This window comes from Candoia aspera, chromosome 5 (assembly GCF_035149785.1).
Source record: "Candoia aspera isolate rCanAsp1 chromosome 5, rCanAsp1.hap2, whole genome shotgun sequence".
In the NCBI taxonomy this organism is placed as follows: Eukaryota; Metazoa; Chordata; class Lepidosauria; order Squamata; family Boidae; genus Candoia; species Candoia aspera.
The window spans coordinates 78,670,606-78,689,121 of record NC_086157.1 but is presented as its reverse complement, the minus strand read 5'-3'; the positions used below and the strand labels follow the sequence as shown (position 1 = coordinate 78,689,121).

At 36.5% G+C, this 18,516-nt stretch overlaps 1 protein-coding gene across 1 annotated transcript in view; it reads left to right on the top strand.

Annotated features, from left to right (window-relative positions):
- Positions 1 to 5,640, top strand: part of NSUN3 (NOP2/Sun RNA methyltransferase 3) — a 49,086-nt gene extending 43,446 nt beyond the window's left edge. Inside the window, exon 6 of the mRNA XM_063305544.1 lies at positions 5,381 to 5,640. Within this exon, the coding sequence (XP_063161614.1) occupies positions 5,381 to 5,519 (139 nt within the window). The 3' untranslated portion in view covers positions 5,520 to 5,640. The remainder of the gene's footprint in view (positions 1 to 5,380) is intronic.
- The last annotated feature ends 12,876 nt before the right edge of the window (positions 5,641 to 18,516 follow it).

The following is an 18,516-nucleotide window of genomic DNA, read 5'->3' as shown; positions in this document are numbered from 1 at the left end:
AATTTACCTGATTAAGAGGAAAATTCCTGAAATCAGTGTTACTTCATGTGCTGCAGAAACAGCTAACATTCAGTGGTCTGTTATATTAGTTATCAATAACAGACATCAAACCAATACACTTCTCTCTTTCATTCACTAGAGAAGGATATGGAGAGCTTCCAGTTCTGATTTTAAATATGCTACAGTCCCAATTATAGTCAAACTTGCAACACTGTGGTTTGCTTAATCTTAAATTAGGGTCAACCAATTGTTTTAAATAATGGCATATTCATTAACTAAGTGAATCCTCAAAGTTTTCTAAGCCTGGCCTTAACAGAATTTTGACCTGTGCTTAAAAACTGATTGATACATTTCTGTATATGATTGATCCCAAAATCTTGTGGACAATTATATTTAATGGAAAAGGAAATTTTTCAGCTAAATTCTTTTTCTTGTTCGTTTACTAGAAAATGATATCATACTTAACTTCAATTGTATATTTTATTTGCAGTTTTTCACAAGTACATCAGTTGCTGATACCAGATTTACTGTCAATTTTTTAATCAGTAAAGGCTTAAAGACTTCATAATATTTTCCATGTTATGAAAGAGCTCCTGTTTCAGTGAATGTAAGTTTCATTCATAATTTTTATTAATGCAAAACTACAATCCCTTCTAAGTAAGAGCAACTTGCAGGATTTCTGGGGACGCAATGGTGGCCTGAACATGGCTTCACTGAGAGCAGAGCTGATGATGGCAGTGGAACAAGAAGCCAGTGAATGGATTGGCTCCTCGGAATTCCTCTCTGGACAAGGAGAGGACCTGGGATAGCCCACAAGTGGTCCATGCGATGTTTCCCTGTGAGGAGACCATAAGACAGTGGGTTCCTGTGGGTTTTACAGCTCTGGAAGCTGAGAGAAAGCCATCTCAGCCCAAGCCATAGTTCAGAGCCTTTGAAAGGACACTAGGTTCACATACTTCCTTTCTTAATCACTTCTGGAAACTGTTGTTAATGGCTTTTTGAATATTAGGAATCTTCAGAAAGGCAAGTTTCTTTACACTGGGTGAATTCCTTCAATCCTTGGCAAAAGAAGTTTTATGCAAATTTAAGGAAAGACTTTAAAAATATTTTGGAATAAACAGCAAAAGAGTGATTAGAACATTGATTTTGGAAAGTTATAAACAGACTAAGGGACCTGATGGATTGGAATTTTGAAGGTCTTGAAATTAATTATAAGAATCCTTTCCATGGGTTATTTAAAGTTCTATAAAAACATATGAAGAGTTTGAAACTAAGTGTAAGAAATCTTCCTGTGGAAAAATGTTGATTGGGGAAAAAAAACATGTTAAGATGGGACTTTGAAGATTGGACACTAGAGGGAATCAGAAAGAACTAAAGATTATAATTAAAGAAGAAGAGACCCACTAATACAGAATGGAACAAAATATTCTAACTTTGAAAGAATTCAAGAATATTTGTGAACAATGCACTCAGAAGTTACTTTGAAGATTGTCTGCTATTATAAAAATGGAAAGAAGAGCTGAAAAGAAGCTATAAAAGAACTGAAAGAAGAGGACAAGATTGAGCCTGAGGCTGTTTTGAATGTGGATTTAAAAATGACATGTTACAAGAATGATACGAAAAAAGAAGTTACATTCGATTTACAAATGAAACTGGCTGAGGTCTTAATAATCAAAAGGGACATACAAATGATAAATAACATAGCAGAAGAGTGACTTGGACAGCTTTCTTATCTTAGATTTACAAAAGAGATGTGTTAAATTTAGTTTCTGAGAAGAGACATAGAGAAAATGAAAAGAAATAAACTTTTGGGACAGTATTTAAAGGGATTAAAGATCAAGATTCTAAAAACAAAGGAAAGGAATATAAAGTTGGTTTATCTGATCAAGATTAAAATATATATGTTGTTTCTGGAAACTCTTAATGGACTGTTGCTGATTAGGACTGAATGACAAGGCTTTAAAATTTGTTTATAGATAACAGATGAGATATGGGAAAAAGATCTTTTGTTGTAGTATTAGAGAAGGTGATAAGTTACTGAAATTGTTTGTACTTGTCTTGATGAAGGGGGAAGTCATTTCCTTATATATCTTTTTTCTTTACTTTTTTTTCCTTTTTCCTTTTTAATTTTTTTTCTCTACACTTTTTTCTTTTTATATTTTTCTTTGTATTAGTTTTTGTTCTTTGCATCTGTAAACTTTAATAAAATTATTATAAAACAAAAATACAAGCAACTTGCCTTAAAAAAGTAACATTTGTTTTACAATAACTCTTTTACCTGTTGTGCTTATAAAAGGTTACTAACTAAAATAGTAGAAATTGTGTGTGAAAAATATAATTTTATTTAGCATGCTTTCCTTTCTTTTCCTTTCCATTTTAAAACAAATATTAAAACATGGATTTATTTTCTTTTTCCATTAGGCTTTTTAAAAAGGTATGCAATTGAGTTTCACTTCATTGAACCCATTTTGTGGAATTGACAATATACCTCTTCTGATTCTTTCAGATGATAATTAGACCAGTGTAACATTAGTACAGCATGTATTAACCTTTGCACTCTCATATGAATATTCAATGCAGCTGTATTTTCTTGATGTGGAACGTTTTCAGAGATTAGCTCTGCTCCCATTAAGTTTTTGAAACATACGGTGTTGATTGGTACAAAAACGCACTAATTAGTGACTTTTGAAAGGTCCAGAGATTCATAGATTAGTTACATCATACCAGAATTTATGGGTTTTCGATAAAAAGGATAAAGAAGATAGATATGTGGAATTTTGAAGGGAAGAGTAATTATTCATTCCATTATGAAAGATAACAGCCTGTTTGTTTCGCTGTGGTTTGTAGATTTTTCTTTTACATTTAAGAGATACTGGATTTTTAGGTAATTCACAGAAACAGAACTGGAAGTTACATTAGAGGTCATCTAGTCCAATCCCCTACTCAGTTCAGGATCTGCGTGAGACAACTTTTACCCCTGACTGTAACTCTTGGTGAGATCCAATATGATTGAAACTTGATTCATGCAAGCATATTTAATGAGCTCACTTCTGAATTCTCAACAGCTCTCTGCTTCACCATTTTTGTGGCTAAATATATTTTTAGACAGCAATGCAAAGCCTCATGCAAAAACCAAAGAGTAGATTGACATGCTCTAGCTGTTTCATGAATCATAATTTTAAATTTGTTCATGCAGTTCTACAGAATATTTCTACCTAACTGACCTTAAATTAGGGGTGGAGTTTTGGGCAGGGGGAATGTTTTTTTGTTTATTTGTGCATGTGTGTGTGTCTGTGTTTCCAGACAGTGGCTGTACTTGATCTTTAAATGGCATAGAATCATAGAGGTGGAAGGGATCTAAGAGGTCATCAGTCCTGCACACTGCAGGATTCACTACACCATCCCTGATATATGACCATCCAGCCTCTGTTTCAAAACTTCCAGTAAAGTGGGGAGAAACCATATGGTAACCTTTCCAGTCATTGACAGCTTTTACTGTCAAGATGTTCTTCATAATGTCTAATTTGTATCTACATCCTTCTCAACAGTTCTAGTCTTAATCTCTGGAGCAAGTGAGAGCCAGTTTGGTCTAGTGGTTCAGGCAATGGGCTAGAAACCAGGAGACTGAGAGTTCTAGTCCCACCTTAGGCATGAAAGCTGGCTGAGTGACCTTGGGCCAGTCACTCTCTCTCAGCCTAACTCACCTCACAGGGTTGTTGTTGTGGGGAAAATAGGAGGAGGAAGGAGTATTAGGTATGTTCCCCACTTTGAGTTATTTATAAAAATAATAAAGGTGGGATAGAAAATAAAATAAAGTGAGAATAAATCCAAACCCCCTACAATGCAACAGCCCTTGAGATATTTGAAGACATCTATCATGTCCTTTCTCAGCCTTCCCTTCTGCAAGCAAAACTTACTTAAGTCTTGTAACCATTCCTTGTAGGACTTGGTTTCCAGTCCTTTCACCATCTTGGTAGCCCATCTCTGTAGTTGCTCCAGTTTATCAATGACCTTTTCAAACTGGGGTAAGCAGAAATGAATGCAATACTCCAAGTGATGCCTGACTAAAGCAGACTAGACTGGCATAATTACTTCCAGTGATCTGGACTCAATATGTTTCTCTTGATGCTCTTCAAGATGTTGTTGGCCTTCTTTGTAACTGCATTACACTGTTGGGACATGAGATCCAATAGTACACCCAAGTCCTTCTAGGATGGGAGGCATATTCCAAAAACTAGTGAATGGATCAGGGAAATCCAAAATGACATTTCTTGATACATTAAAGCTAATTAAATTTGTTGAAAATAGTACATATGATCATTTTAAAATACTGTCTTCAATAATTTCCTCCCTCTGTCACATTAAAAATTACAACTGAATGACAATTCTTGGAGGAACATATAACCTTGGGACAGGGGGTATGTTTGCATTTACCCTAAATGGTCTCTAGGATGTTTTCTTCATAAATATGCGAGACAGCAGCAGCAAATGTCCTGCCTTAGCAAGTGATGTTCTTTGAAAATTCTTGATATGATTCACAGAGATACAGAGATGGAACTAGCTATTTAGGTCATGGAATACCTTCCCAACTCTTGCAGGAATCCAAACACAGAGAAATGGCTCTCTAGATATTGCTTGGACATATCCAGTAAGGAAGAGATCATCATCTACCTTGATGACCAATTTAATTGTCAAAGTGCTCTGACCATTAAGAAGTTTTTTTTTCTTTAAAAAATAATAATATACAACTGAAATAATTCTTAGGGGCATCCAAGATCATAATCACCTTCCATCAAGAAGCAAGCAGAGATAAATGGATTGTTGGGGGGAGGAAGGGACAATACCAGTTACACCATTTCAAGAGATGTTTTCCCATCTGCTTCTGTTATGTTTTATGCACCTGGTAAATATATAGTCTATTTATCTTCATCCTTATTTAGGTCTAAGGGCTGTTTAGGGCAATAACACAAAATGGGTGTTTTGCTTGAGATTTTTCTATTGCCCATCCCTTGGGTTTAGACTAAGTCTTTTAAAATAACATCTACATTTTTGGGCTAAATCTACACTTTCCATGTATTTCTGTCTCAAAATGTGTCAAGCCCTATGTAGTTGGGCAAGAACAAGGAATCAAGAATTGCACAAATTTCATTAAGGTACCTTTAATTCTAAATTGGGTTAAATACAGAATCCTGGAAACTGTAAGAGAAATTTATGGTGAATTAATTAAGGCAGAGTCTCTTTGAGTGAACTGAAATGTATCTTTCCAGCTTTCTTGATGCCTGAGCTAAGTTGCTATTTGTGGGATAAGATGCAAACTTACTTGACTTCTATCTCTTGATTGTTTACTCTACGTCTCCTCTCCTTTCTGTTCCTTTCCCAGCCTCCCCACAATTTCTTACTGTGACCTGTGTCATCCATTTCCAGCAATCAGGCATTCCAAATTTGGCTATGCAGTCAGAGAAGATACCAGAGGTTGGAGTGAAGTTTTGTGTTTTCTTTCTTTTAGTCTCATTACCTAAATGGCACACCTGTTTCTAATTTCAAGTTTTCTCTCAGACAGCTTGTTTGATATTTTTTATGGAATAACTTGTGCCACAGTTTGATTTTTCTGGATAATTATATTAAATCATGTTTACCATTTGCCTGACTTTTATTGTATAATATTACTTACTGTTTTTAGGAACTGGTAAACTGCCTTAAAAGTCAGATTTGACAGAAAGATGACAAGAGTGAATGTATCTGAGAGAACAGGGTTTTGGCTTGAGAATTCCTGAGTCCTTCCTTGAGAACTTTCTCATCTTTGTGCTATGATTTTCTATTGCTACCCTGCTCAGTTTGCACAGAGGCTTTTGTATTTATTACATGTCAAATACATGGCAGTATTTAGCTGCCCTTAGCTGAACTCAAAAAAGTTGGATGGAGACCACCAGGAATCTTCACAGCTTTAGGCTAGAATGGAAATTGAAAAAACAACATTCCAGAAAAGTGCAATGGCAAATTACTTCCATTGTGTTGCATGGGCTTTTAAGAGGAAATCCTGAGTTAAGAGCTGAGTTAAGCACTCTGAGGATGCTAACTACAATTTGGCAGTGGCACACATTAATTTTCTGGTTCAATACCGCAAAGTAGATTTTTCTGGTTTTGCTGTTTCACTTTGAACAAAGTAATTCCATTTCAGATTATTCTTCACACTCTTGGATGGCATGGACCTATGATGCTTGTAGACAATCCTAGTGAGTTCCTAAAAAATAATGACACTAGGGTTTTGAGGAATCTGCAAGAATAGAAAGATCAGGAACATCTTGACTGGATGTTGTTGTGATTTTCAAAATACAGAGGGGACAAATTTAAAGAACAAACAGCCAGGTATAAGGCCATAATGAAAACAAAGATATTCTGGAAATACAAGTGTTGGTGTAAACTAGGGTTAGCTGTATTTCCTTTTGTCTTATGCCTTTAATTTCTTTGACTTACTATTTGTTATTCCCTTGTCTGTACTTTGCAAGACACTGTTTACAGTAATAGGGAATAGTATGTTTAGCATGTATGTAGGCATATACTGAATTGATTTCTTGAACAGAGGGTTGACATTAGGCTGTGGACCATAAGAACAGATTGTGAATATGTAATTTATTAGATTAGATATTCTTATTCTAATATCTAAGATTGTGAATATCTAATCAGAAAGAGCAGGGGGTTTGATTATCTGAAATAATGTCATACAGAGGAAAATCAAGACCTGTTTTCTTGTTCTGGTGTCCTGGACAAGGAATAATGTATTTCAGTTACAGGAAAGCAGATTCAGGTTCAGTGTTAAGAAAAGCTTCCTAACAGTAAGATCAGTTCAACACCAAAACATTGGTGGGCTTCTTTTCATTGATGTATTTTAGCAAAGGCTAGACAGCCATCTGTCTGGGATATTTTAATTGGGATTCCTGACTGAGCATAGAATTGAAATCAATGGTCTAGATGCCCTCTTCTAATTCTATAATTCTGTGCTATGGTTCCATGAGTAATAAAGTAGATACTTTTAAGAACATAATTTTAAATATTTTATCTACAGAACATAATTTTATCTACAGAACATAATTTTATGAGGAAGCCATTTTGATTACAGCTTGTAGCTATAATGCACCATGAAAAGAGCAACATATGAAGGATTGTTCTAACAGCAAATGTTAAGTTTTGTTTACGATATTATAAGTAAAAATGATATTTGTTTCAGGAACCTGAATAGGCATCAGCACTTAGATATATTTTCTGATATTTCAGATTAAGTTGGGAAGAAGGTGGAAGAGATATAGCAGAGATTGCATAGGAAGTATTCTAGGTAGGGGACATGGATCCAAAGTTTCCAAAACTTTCCTAATCTTCTAGCATATCCTGCCCAGGAATTTGCCAAAATTCTTTCCCTCTTTTGATTTTAAATGTAGCCCATCAGGCATAAAAACATTCTAAACTATCTGAGAAATCTTTGCATTGCCCTGTCAATAAATGAATGAAATAACAGATGGTAATTCAGCTACAATATTATTATTATTAGGTAGCTCTAATTTTTATTGACATATAATGGAATAAAGGTATATGATCAAAGATGTAATAAGATACACATGTGGGTTTCATTTTCTATAGGAACAAAAAACAAAGCTTGGATCTTTTGTTTTTCCTTTGTAATAGAGAAAGAATTACACATATCTCCTTTTCTTTGATTTCCTAGTCTATTCTTTCATTTCCATATCAACCATTAAAAACGACTTCAAAATATAGAAAGCAATCAGAAACCAGCTCTCATTGCTAATCTAAGCAAAATGTCCTTCAGAAGGCAGGAGATTGCTGGCTTTGTAGTCAAGCATTTTTTCTTCTTATCTTCTAATTAAAATGCCACATTATATAAGTGGGGAAAAAAACCCTACATGTAATTGCCACTATCTCTGTCATTCTGAAATTAAGATGTTAAATTTCAGCATTTAACTTGACAACAGACTATTTTTAAGCTCTAAATTATTCATTTCTTGTTTGAATCTTAAATGCTTCTTATAGGAAGGTTCTGCTGTGAGTCATGGCTGACTGAAGATGTCTCCATGGATGAGCAGAGACGATGACTGCTGTGAAGAACAAAATACCAGTCAGTAGATGGGTCCTTCAAAGCTCTCTGGAGGAGGAGAGAATGGAAGATTGCCCATGTGTGCTCTGAATGGCCGCTCCTCACAAGGAGACCATAGAACCTAGGTTTGAACTCAGGGAGCCAAGAGAGATGACATCTTTGCTTTTAGCAAAGGACACTAAACCAGTCAAACTCACTTTCTAATCACATTCGGAAATATTCAATTTAACCACTTTATGGATATTAGAGACCTTCAAAATGGTGAGCTTAATTTGACACCTGGCAAGTTTTACCTTCTTTGTATTTAAGAAATTTTAAACAGAGACTTAAGAATTTAAAATAATATACCATTGGCAAAAAGCCAAAAAAAGGACTTTGATTTAAAAAAAAGTTTTAAATGGATTTGAAAACCGGAGTTGTTGTTGTTTATTCGTTTAGTCGCTTCCGACTCTTCGTGACTTCATGGACCAGCCCACGCCAGAGCTTCCTGTCGGTCGTCAACACCCCCAGCTCCCCCAGGGACGAGTCCGTCACCTCTAGAATATCATCCATCCATCTTGCCCTTGGTCGGCCCCTCTTCCTTTTGCCTTCCACTCTCCCTACCATCAGCATCTTCTCCAGGGTGTCCTGTCTTCTCATGATGTGGCCAAAGTATTTCAGTTTTGCCTTTAATATCATTCCCTCAAGTGAGCAGTCTGGCTTTATTTCCTGGAGGATGGACTGGTTGGATCTTCTTGCAGTCCAAGGCACTCTCGGAATTTTCCTCCAACACCACAGTTCAAAAGCATCGATCTTCCTTCGCTCAGCCTTCCTTATGGTCCAGCTCTCGCAGCCATATGTTACTACAGGGAACACCATTGCTTTAACTATGTGGGCCTTTGTTGTCAGTGTGATGTCTCTGCTCTTAACTATTTTATCGAGATTTGTCATTGCTCTTCTTCCAAGGATTAAGCGTCTTCTGATTTCCTGACTGCAGTCAGCATCTGCAGTAATCTTTGCACCTAGGAATACAAAGTCTTTCACTGCTTCTACATTTTCTCCCTCTATTTGCCAGTTATCTATCAAGCTGGTTGCCATAATCTTGGTTTTTTTGAGGTTTAGCTGCAAACCAGCTTTTGCACTTTCTTCTTTCACCTTCATCATAAGGCTCCTCAGTTCCTCTTCACTTTCAGCCATCAAGGTGGTATCATCTGCATATCTGAGATTGTTAATGTTTCTTCCAGAGATTTTAACTCCAGCCTTGGATTCCTCAAGGCCAGCTTGTCGCATGATGTGTTCTGCATACAAGTTGAATAGGGTGAGAGTATACAGCCCTGCCGTACTCCTTTCCCAATCTTAAACCAGTCTGTTGTTCCGTGGTCTGTTCTTACTGTTGCTACTTGGTCGTTATACAGATTCTTCAGGAGGCATACAAGATGACTTGGTATCCCCATACCACTAAGAACTTGCCACAATTTGTTATGGTCCACACAGTCAAAGGCTTTAGAATAGTCAATAAAACTGAAAACCAGAGAGATTTGGAATATTGGTTATTTTTGCTGTGCAAGTTGAAGAAACAAGTATATAATTAAATAATACACTCATGGGAACTGACTGAAACAGAACTAAACCCATATTAGGAACTGAGGCTTGGTGATAGCAAATGGACACTAGAGGGAACTAAAGCTGGCAGAAAAGAGTTAAAATGGTTAAGCTGGATATACCTTTTTCTTAAACAGTGTTTTTGTAACTGGACTGAGATATTAATAACTAATATCTCAGAAAGGTACAGATTTCAGCAGATAAACTTTTAGAAGATGGTGAGAAAAACTTTAAAAAACTTTTACTTGACACAGATATTATAGAGTTTGAAGGCATAGAAGACAACAAAATTGAGATAACCAAACAAAAGACAAATAAAGAAAAAGATCTGGACATGGAACCTCTGTGACAAGAAATCCTGGATGATGGCTCTTTATGGGATTTACAAAGTAGGCTGGTGAAAGCTTTGAAGACTACTTCTGAATGCCGATTGATGAAAGATCAAATCCTGTGATGCCACTGGAATGATTTAAAGGTTAAGATTGTGAAGAGCAAAAAGAAGGAATATAAAGTTGGATTATTTGATCAACTATTTGTTTGATATTTCTGGTAATTCTAATGGCCTTTTTGCTGAACCAGGACTGACAAGATGATGATTTCTGGATTGCATATAGATAAAAGTTAGGCTATGGGGAGAATAATTTTTTTTATTTGTAACTTTAAAAGGATGAAATTTTATATAATAATATAAAATATATTTTATATAATAATAATTTTATTATTCTCTTCGTTGCCTTTTTTTCTTTTTCCTTTTTTCATTTTTCTTTTCCTCTTTTCCTACTTTTTTCCTTTTTCTGCACCTTCTGAACTTTTCTTTTTCTTTTTTCTTCTAGTTTTAGTTTGTACTAGTTTTTACTATGTTTATTAAAAACTTCAATTTTGTTTTAAAAAATTAAATGCTTCTTATGGGTCTAACTTAGTTAAACTGCTCAATTATCAGTTAAGATTTCACACTTTTAAAGCAGAAGTGATGAGTATTTGGTATTGCTTTCTTCTAGCATCTAAAACACAGGTAGCCCTGGGATAATGCTACAGGCAGATGAAACTAAATATCCTTACTGGTTTCTACATTCTGGCTCAGTGGCCAAATTTCTTTAAATTATCAGTAGTTATCAAGATGAACCATTTGACAAAGACTTTGACCAAAAGTAATATTCACTATATGAAATAGACAATAAATGAGACAGTGTGGTTCCTAACGTAAGAGTAAATATTGAGGTTCACAGTTCATTTCATTACTGACTATCTTGGTCTCAAAAAGATGTCTAAGGTTGAATTACTCCCATTGCAAGTCTAATCCCCTGTATGACAGCCTAGATTTATGAATGATCTGAGGCTTTGTATCTCTGTAATATTTTGTTTTTTTGTTTATCAGTGTATCTCCTTGATAAAGATTGAGTTGCCCCTGGTCCTTGCACGGAGACTAGGCCTCTGCTTTTTGTGGGAAGCAACAGCTAATGTGCATCTACAACAAATTGCTAGGTTGGGGAAGATATGCCATCTTGCAGGTGTACAGTTAATTAACAGATCCTCTATAGAACATGCCAAAAAAAATGCAGGTGTTCAGATTTTGGAATGTAATTTCCTGCAAACATGGTCGATCTACAGTTGTAAAGGTGATAGGGTAGTTGCCTGCCATTGTAACTTCTCTCAGCAATTAATTTTTTCTGTCTCCTGCTGAGAGCTTCTCCACAGAGCAGAAGATGAAACCAGGCAAACTAATGAGTGAGCAACATAAAGGCAGGAGGGGTTAGACAGTGTGAGTCATAGCCATGTAATCTTCTGAACTCATGTTCTGGTGGAAAGTTCAGTGAAGGGAACAACAGCAAAAGTTTTCTAATAGGCAAGAATGTGTGTGTGTGAGCAGCTCCTGAATTTTAGCTTGATCAAAATACCTTGTTGAACATTCTTCCTGTATCCTCTTGGCATAAAATAAAACTTGGCTTTACTAAATTAATTTTTCCTAGCTCTGCTGCCATTTGCAATAAATCAATATTAGTTTAGGGAATGGTGTAATAGTACTGTGATCTTGCACCAAATCTTAGTTCATTGTACATGATTGCTATTTCTTCTTGCAGCTATCAAAGATCACCCTAAACCACTGGTGGGGCATATAATCTTTTGTAAAATACAGTCTCACCAAGGAAGGTACAGGGAAATGGTGAGAACCAAACCTGATTCCAATCTGTTAATGGTTATCAGGTGAGTTGTAATTTTTAAAATAAGAACTCTACATTCAACTACTGGATCAGAAAACAAAATATACAGACAATTAATCTTTACATATGCACTTCTTCATTCAACACATACAGTAAGTGAATTAAGGCAGTTTACATTCAAACCAAAACTGTTCTCATTTGGCTAAGGATCTGTATATATATTCTATGTGTGATTCATTTCAAATGACTTTAAAATCCCACGAAAAAATCAAGTTTCTCCAACGCTCCCCAGAAGTCATGTTTGTTTTTCATTTTAATTCTCACTGTTCCATCGTGGCTAGAAACTAGGTTGTTGGATTAAACGTAGTATTTCTGAGTACAACTTGCAGCCATGATTACATAGTAGTGCATAAACATATAGAGAGATATTATATAAAAATATATTGAATATAATTAGTGTGCATTCCATTTATGAGGTAAAGTAACCAAACATAGGTTGTAACTTGGATATAATTTTGTGGTATTGAATGTAAGTTCTATGAATGTGTATGCAATTTTGTTTTTAGTACAAATTAGTTCTTTGTTAAAGAGCATGTACCATGATAACTTTATTTAATTTAATGCCAGAATAAATTTATTTATTTATTAAAAAAATTAAATCACCCAATAGCAAAGCTCTTTGAATAGAAACATATACAATAAAAACAAATAAAATGCAAGTAAAAACACTATATAAACTAGGTATCCACAAGGTGGTCATTCAAAATTTAAAGCAATAAAAATAAAAATACAATTAAATTATAATTAAGAGCCAATTAAAAAAACCTGGGAAAATTGGTCTTCATCTGGTGCCAAAATGATGTTAATGTGGGTGCCAGTCAAGCCTCCATGGGGAGGAAATTCCATAAATGGGTGCCACTACAGAAAATGTTCTCCTCCTTGTTGAAGCCCACCTTGCCTCCTTTGGTGGGGGGACCTGGAGGATGGCCTTATTAGATGATCTTAGGGTCTGGGTAGGTACATGCAGAAGGAAGTATTCCATCAGATAACCAGGTTCTAAGCCATTTAGGGCTTTAAAGGCCAAAATTAGTCCTTTGAATTAGGTCCAGAAACAGACCAGTAGCGAATGAAGATGGTGAGGTATTGGTATTATAAGTTCATATTGGCCAGTCCCAGTGAGCAGTCTAGCCACTCTATTTTGAGGTAACTGAAGTTTCCAGACCATTTTCAAAAGCAGCTTCATGTACAACACATTTCAATAATCCAGCAAGGAAATTACCAGGGTGTGAATAACTGTTGTGAGGTTGTCTTTGTCCAGGTAGCATTGCAGTGGTAAATCAGCTGACTGAAAAAGAGGTATGAGAAGGGTCTTCTTAGCATTATGTCTTCTAATCCCAGTGACCCTTACTGTACTACCTTACTGACTTAATTAACACCAGCATATCATATAGTTAAAAACCAGCCTCCCCTGCTAATAAAGAGAGAAAAAAGAACAATCCATTGTTTATTGGTAGGGGCAATTATCCAGTGTCTCATCTCATAATTCAGAGGAGTGTGGTATTTAAGTATCTTGTTTTGTTTAGTTTGGCAAACTACTCCTTGCTTGTCCACGCTCTGTTAATATTTGCTCCTGTCAGATCCCCCCAATCAAAGGTTTCACAGAAACCCTTATTGGAGCATCTACCATCATTTCCTTCTTTAAGGAATGGAATCTGTGTTGCCAGATGGGACGGGGTGTGAAGTTGGAGTGTGAAGTGGTTTATTATGGCTATGGAGGACATCAAGGACACGGGGTTGAGATATTCCAGGAATACCATCTGGATGGGAGGGAGATGATATGTTTTCATGGGAAAGGGGACTAACTAAGAGAATGTAGTTTTAAGTTAGGTTTGAGCAGGAAATCTTTATTCACAGCTTGCCTTCTGTACCGTTCATTACACTTCATTAAAACAGTTAAAGGAATCCCAGCCTCCTGACTATGATTGTGTGAATGCTCAAATGATCAGGTGCCGACAGCTCCCCAAATTCTGATCACTTCAGAAAAAGTACAAGGATAACCTTCACAACTGGTAATACTATTTGACATTCATGAACTGTAGTTCAAAGATTTGGTAAGATTATAGAGGGTTAAAATTGATTGTGTTTTAAAACAATGGAATGTACATGCTTCGGCGGTTTTCTTTCTCTTTATCTTGTCTATCAGGAATTAATCAGAGGCATTCAGTTCAGAATGGTGACTTGATTCCATGTCTAGCATTAAGTAGCTGAGGCATGAGAAGAGCATGGTGCTTGACAGATTTTCATAGCTTGCTGGTTTTGAACCTGACTTCTGTTCCTTGACGTCCTTATTCCTACACTCAGCACAACTTCATTCTATGGCAAGATAGACAGATACTGTAGATGAGATATAGATATAGATATAGATATAGATATAGATAGGTAATTTATAATTATATCTAGCCAGTTTCTAAAAAGCATGGAAACGTCATTTGAAGCCACTTTTTGTTGTCAGTTTAAAGAGTATTTTTAGTTTAGAAAACCAAAGCCTTTGGGGAACATAGCCAAAGTTTAGCAAAAATTATATACAGCATGGAGATAATGGACCTGTTAAAATACTGGTACTCACAAAAATGCAATCAAATTGCCTGTTTGTAAGATTATAAGGCAATATATTATGACACAGTACATAATTTACGCAGAAAACTGTTTAAGCAAGTAAATGTCACAAAAAGTTCATGAAAATGAGGTCTATATATGACTATTACATATGATACATTGACATGAAACTCTGGTATTAAGGATTGACTAATACAGGACTTTAGGACAGTTGTCTAGGGCATTTCATCAGCAGGAAAGTCTCCTAATTTATCAGGAATGGCTACCCACAATGCAGTGCAGTGCTAGATCTGGCAAGGCCTTAAACAAACAGCCTGATACCAACAACAACACACAAATCACCTGCTCTTTCTGCCTCAAAGCAAGAGGCCCTATCATGTTACATCATGTCAGTGGAGAAAGAGTAGCAAGATTTGAATCTCGCTTCTACTACAAATATGGCTTGTATTTTACACTTGACAGTTGCTGGATTTCATTATTAATTGTTTTTTTTTAAAAAAAAAATATTTATCAAAGAGCTGCAAAACACTTTCTGCAGGCATCTAGTTTACTATTGGCTAGAAGAAGCCTGTCATTGAGATCTAATGGCAGTGGGATAGGTGTGTGTGTTTGTGTGTTTGCCTTCAAGTCAGTTTTTGACTCCTGGACTAGTCTCTGATGTTTGTGGAGTCCTTGGTGCTCTCTGAGCCTTGTTGTTTTCTTGCAGACGTTTCGTTGCCAGACTAGGCAACATCTTTAGTGCAAAGAGGGTGGGCCTTGCTCTCAGTTTATATACCGTGGCTTGCCCTGCTTGTGTTGGTAGGGGTGTTGTTCTCTCCTTGGGAGTTCTTTGATTGGGCTATTGTTTGCCGCTTGTTTGATTACCTGAGTTAATAGTTTCTTGATTAGGGTGTATTGTGCTGTTTGATGGTTCATCTGGTGTTAATCCTAGTGTTGATTTTTGCATATCTGGGTGTTGATTGCCGGCAAGGGAGTGTACTGGTCTTTTGGCTTTTCTATTGTCTCTTTTGAATGGCATGTAAATGTTGTTTACCTCTATGTGTCTGTTGATGGCTGCTTTGTCTGAGTGCCAGGCTTCTAGGAATCCTCTGGCGGTTTGGGATTTGGCTTGGTTTAGGATGCTCACCATTTCCCAGTTGAAACTATGGTTGAGTCTGTCCATGTGCTGTGAGATTAAGGAGTTCTCATCGTGTCTTCTGACTGCTAGTTGGTGTTCGTGAATGCACTCTGCTAGTCTTCTGCCTGTCTGTCCTACATAGTGGCTGTTATAGTCTTTGCATTGTATGTTGTAAATAACTCCTGTTTTTTTCTTCTTGGGCTATTGGGTCTTTTGGGTTACTTAATATGTTTTGAAGAGTTTTAGTTGGTTTATGTGCTATGGTGATGCCATGTGGTTATAACAGTCTGTTGGTAGTTTCTGAGATGTTTCTGATGTATGGCAGTGTTATCCTTTTCATAGCTTCTATTGGTTGGGTTGTAATGGGTTGGGTGGTGAGTCACTTTTTGATAAAGTTAAGCAGGTATCCATTTTGCTGGAAGATGCTGTACAGATGATCTTTTTCCTTTTTCTGGTGTTCTGGGTTGCTGCAGTGTGTAGGTGCTCGTCTGAATAATGTTCACTCCACAGTTCAACCCTGAGCTACAAATACTCGCTTCAATTGGAACTCACAGTCTCCCGGTTTCTAGCCTGGTGCCTTAACCACTATGGCTGTCAGTGGGATAGGATGGGGCTAAAAGGCTGTTAAGATCAAAATCAAAAATTACTAAGCTGGGCCACTGTTGTCAACTGATGCTGCTGGATAAACAGCAAGATACATACTTCTTGAATATTTCTCAGAAGCATCTGACTAGATCCTGTTGGAAATAAATGTTAGAGAAGCTAGATCTTGCCTGAAGCAATTGCTTTGTTGTTTTTCTTGCAGAGCCTCCAGATTAAGCACTTGCTAAGGAAAGGCTAAGCAAGGAGTGATGCTCATATCATCAATGCTTATGCTAGTTTATTCGCATCACAAAGTGACCATTTCTCATAGGTTTTACAAATATTCCTCAATAGACATTATTAGTATGAAAAAGGGTCTGTGTGTATCAATTCACTGGCATTTGTTCAACTGCTATTTTGTTATAAAAGTACAAGATAAATAAAAAGGGAGATGTGAAGTTCACAGCAGTCAGCTGAATTTTTCCTATTTTTTTAAATGATAATTTTCTCCTTACTATTACCAATCTGCAAAACCATATAAAATACATTAAACATGTATTTATTTAGTGTATTAGCATTTCTACAGTTACCAAACTACCAAAAAGTAGTTTGGAAACGAACTATGGACATCTTTATTGTGGCCAATCCAACACATTAACAATATCCTATCAATTTGTTATTCAATTTGTTTAGTAGTAGAATGCAAAAAAAAAAATGGTGCTTGTTCAGTGTCCCTTCCCCTGATCCACTTGCTGGGTTCAAACCATGTGTATTTGCCTGATGATTTTCCTCAGCACAAAATGAGTGGTTGCAATTTATGAGAGGGAGATACAAAGTCTCAAAAATTCTATCCTTCTGTTGGATATGGCAGCTGAATCTCTGTGAGAAGGCTGGCTTGAACTCAGGAACCAAGGGGTGGGAAGAGGCACATTCCTGCCAATGGGAGAAAAGCCCATTCACAAGTTTTGCATAGCTCCATGTTGCAAAAGGAACTGGCCTTTTTGTGATTCTAAAGACACTAAGCTCAGCTGAGAAACACAAAAGGTGGTGTACGTTCCCACAGTTATAAAGTAGTACACACAGTCCATATGGAAGCATCTAGGATGACCTGGGATACAAAACAAATAAGTTATTTCTTTCGTTCTAAAAAGATATCATAATAGAAGTTGGCAAGTCTCCCTGAGGAAAATATTGCATCGTTTCCTTGTGGTATTGTAACATTAATTTGGGAAAGGGAGGATAACCTCTTGAAGGCCAGGAGGCTCACATAGCATTTTTGGGGGTGTCTGAAGGGCAAAAGTATATATGGCTCTATATCATATATTTGGGCAAAGTTAGGCTTGCTGTGCTGGGGTGGGGGGATTTTGTTAGCTAACATCAAGCAGACAAAATCTGTGTCGAGAGAATTAAGAAAATGACTGTTATAGAAATATCTTGGGAGCTGATGCTTGCATGGATGAAAGCAATGAAAACAAAAGATATTTCGGAAGTAAGATAGCAATGAAAAGACTAAGTTCCTAAGTTCCTAAGTCTGTCCTCAGAGTAAAGCCTGCATTATGCTGGAGAGAAAGTAAGTCAGGACAGAATCTGAACTGAACAAGACAGAGGAATAACTGAAAAGGAAGCAGAAGTAATGATAGTCCTGAGAGGTCAGTCTAACCAATAGGAGGCATATTATTACATTCTAAAAAATGTAGAGTCCCTCTTACAACTTCCCTACATCGATTGCCCCTAATGGTCAATAGGTTTATAAGTGGAGACGGCTGGTACGTGCAAAGTTGAATTTGAACAGATTGGTGGGGAGTAGGGGTTTGATTGCTTATTTTACTTTGATACATCTATTTCCAGGTTTATACTACAGGTGCCATGTATGGCTGAATAAAACATTTTGGATTTGATATATTTTGAATTTGAAAAAATTTGCACGCACTTATTTTTACAGCTTTCTTACCTCCAAAAATAAGTAGCCCATACAAAGACAGATGGCTATGTCTTCAGGCTTCTGTAATGATAGTCAGAGAGATCCCTGAGAGTTGCAAAAAAAGGGGGCCATGGATTGCTCAGTCTGTGGCTGGTATGCTTGATGGCTACCTCCCAAGAATTTGTGATGTCTAGGAGAAACAGGGACTGTGCTGTAGGTTTTCATGAAAGACTGACTCCACTGGAGATCAAAGTGATGCCCACTACTAAAAAAAATCACAAAATTGGCAGTTGAATTTGATGATTTCCCTATTTCCTCCTCATCTATTTTACTTTTGAGCAAAGGGGAGATTTTGATCATAAAACTATAGAGAGGGGCTGCCTTCTTTTTTAAAAAAGAGAAGTACATTTAGTCTGGACAAATCCCAAGAAAATCT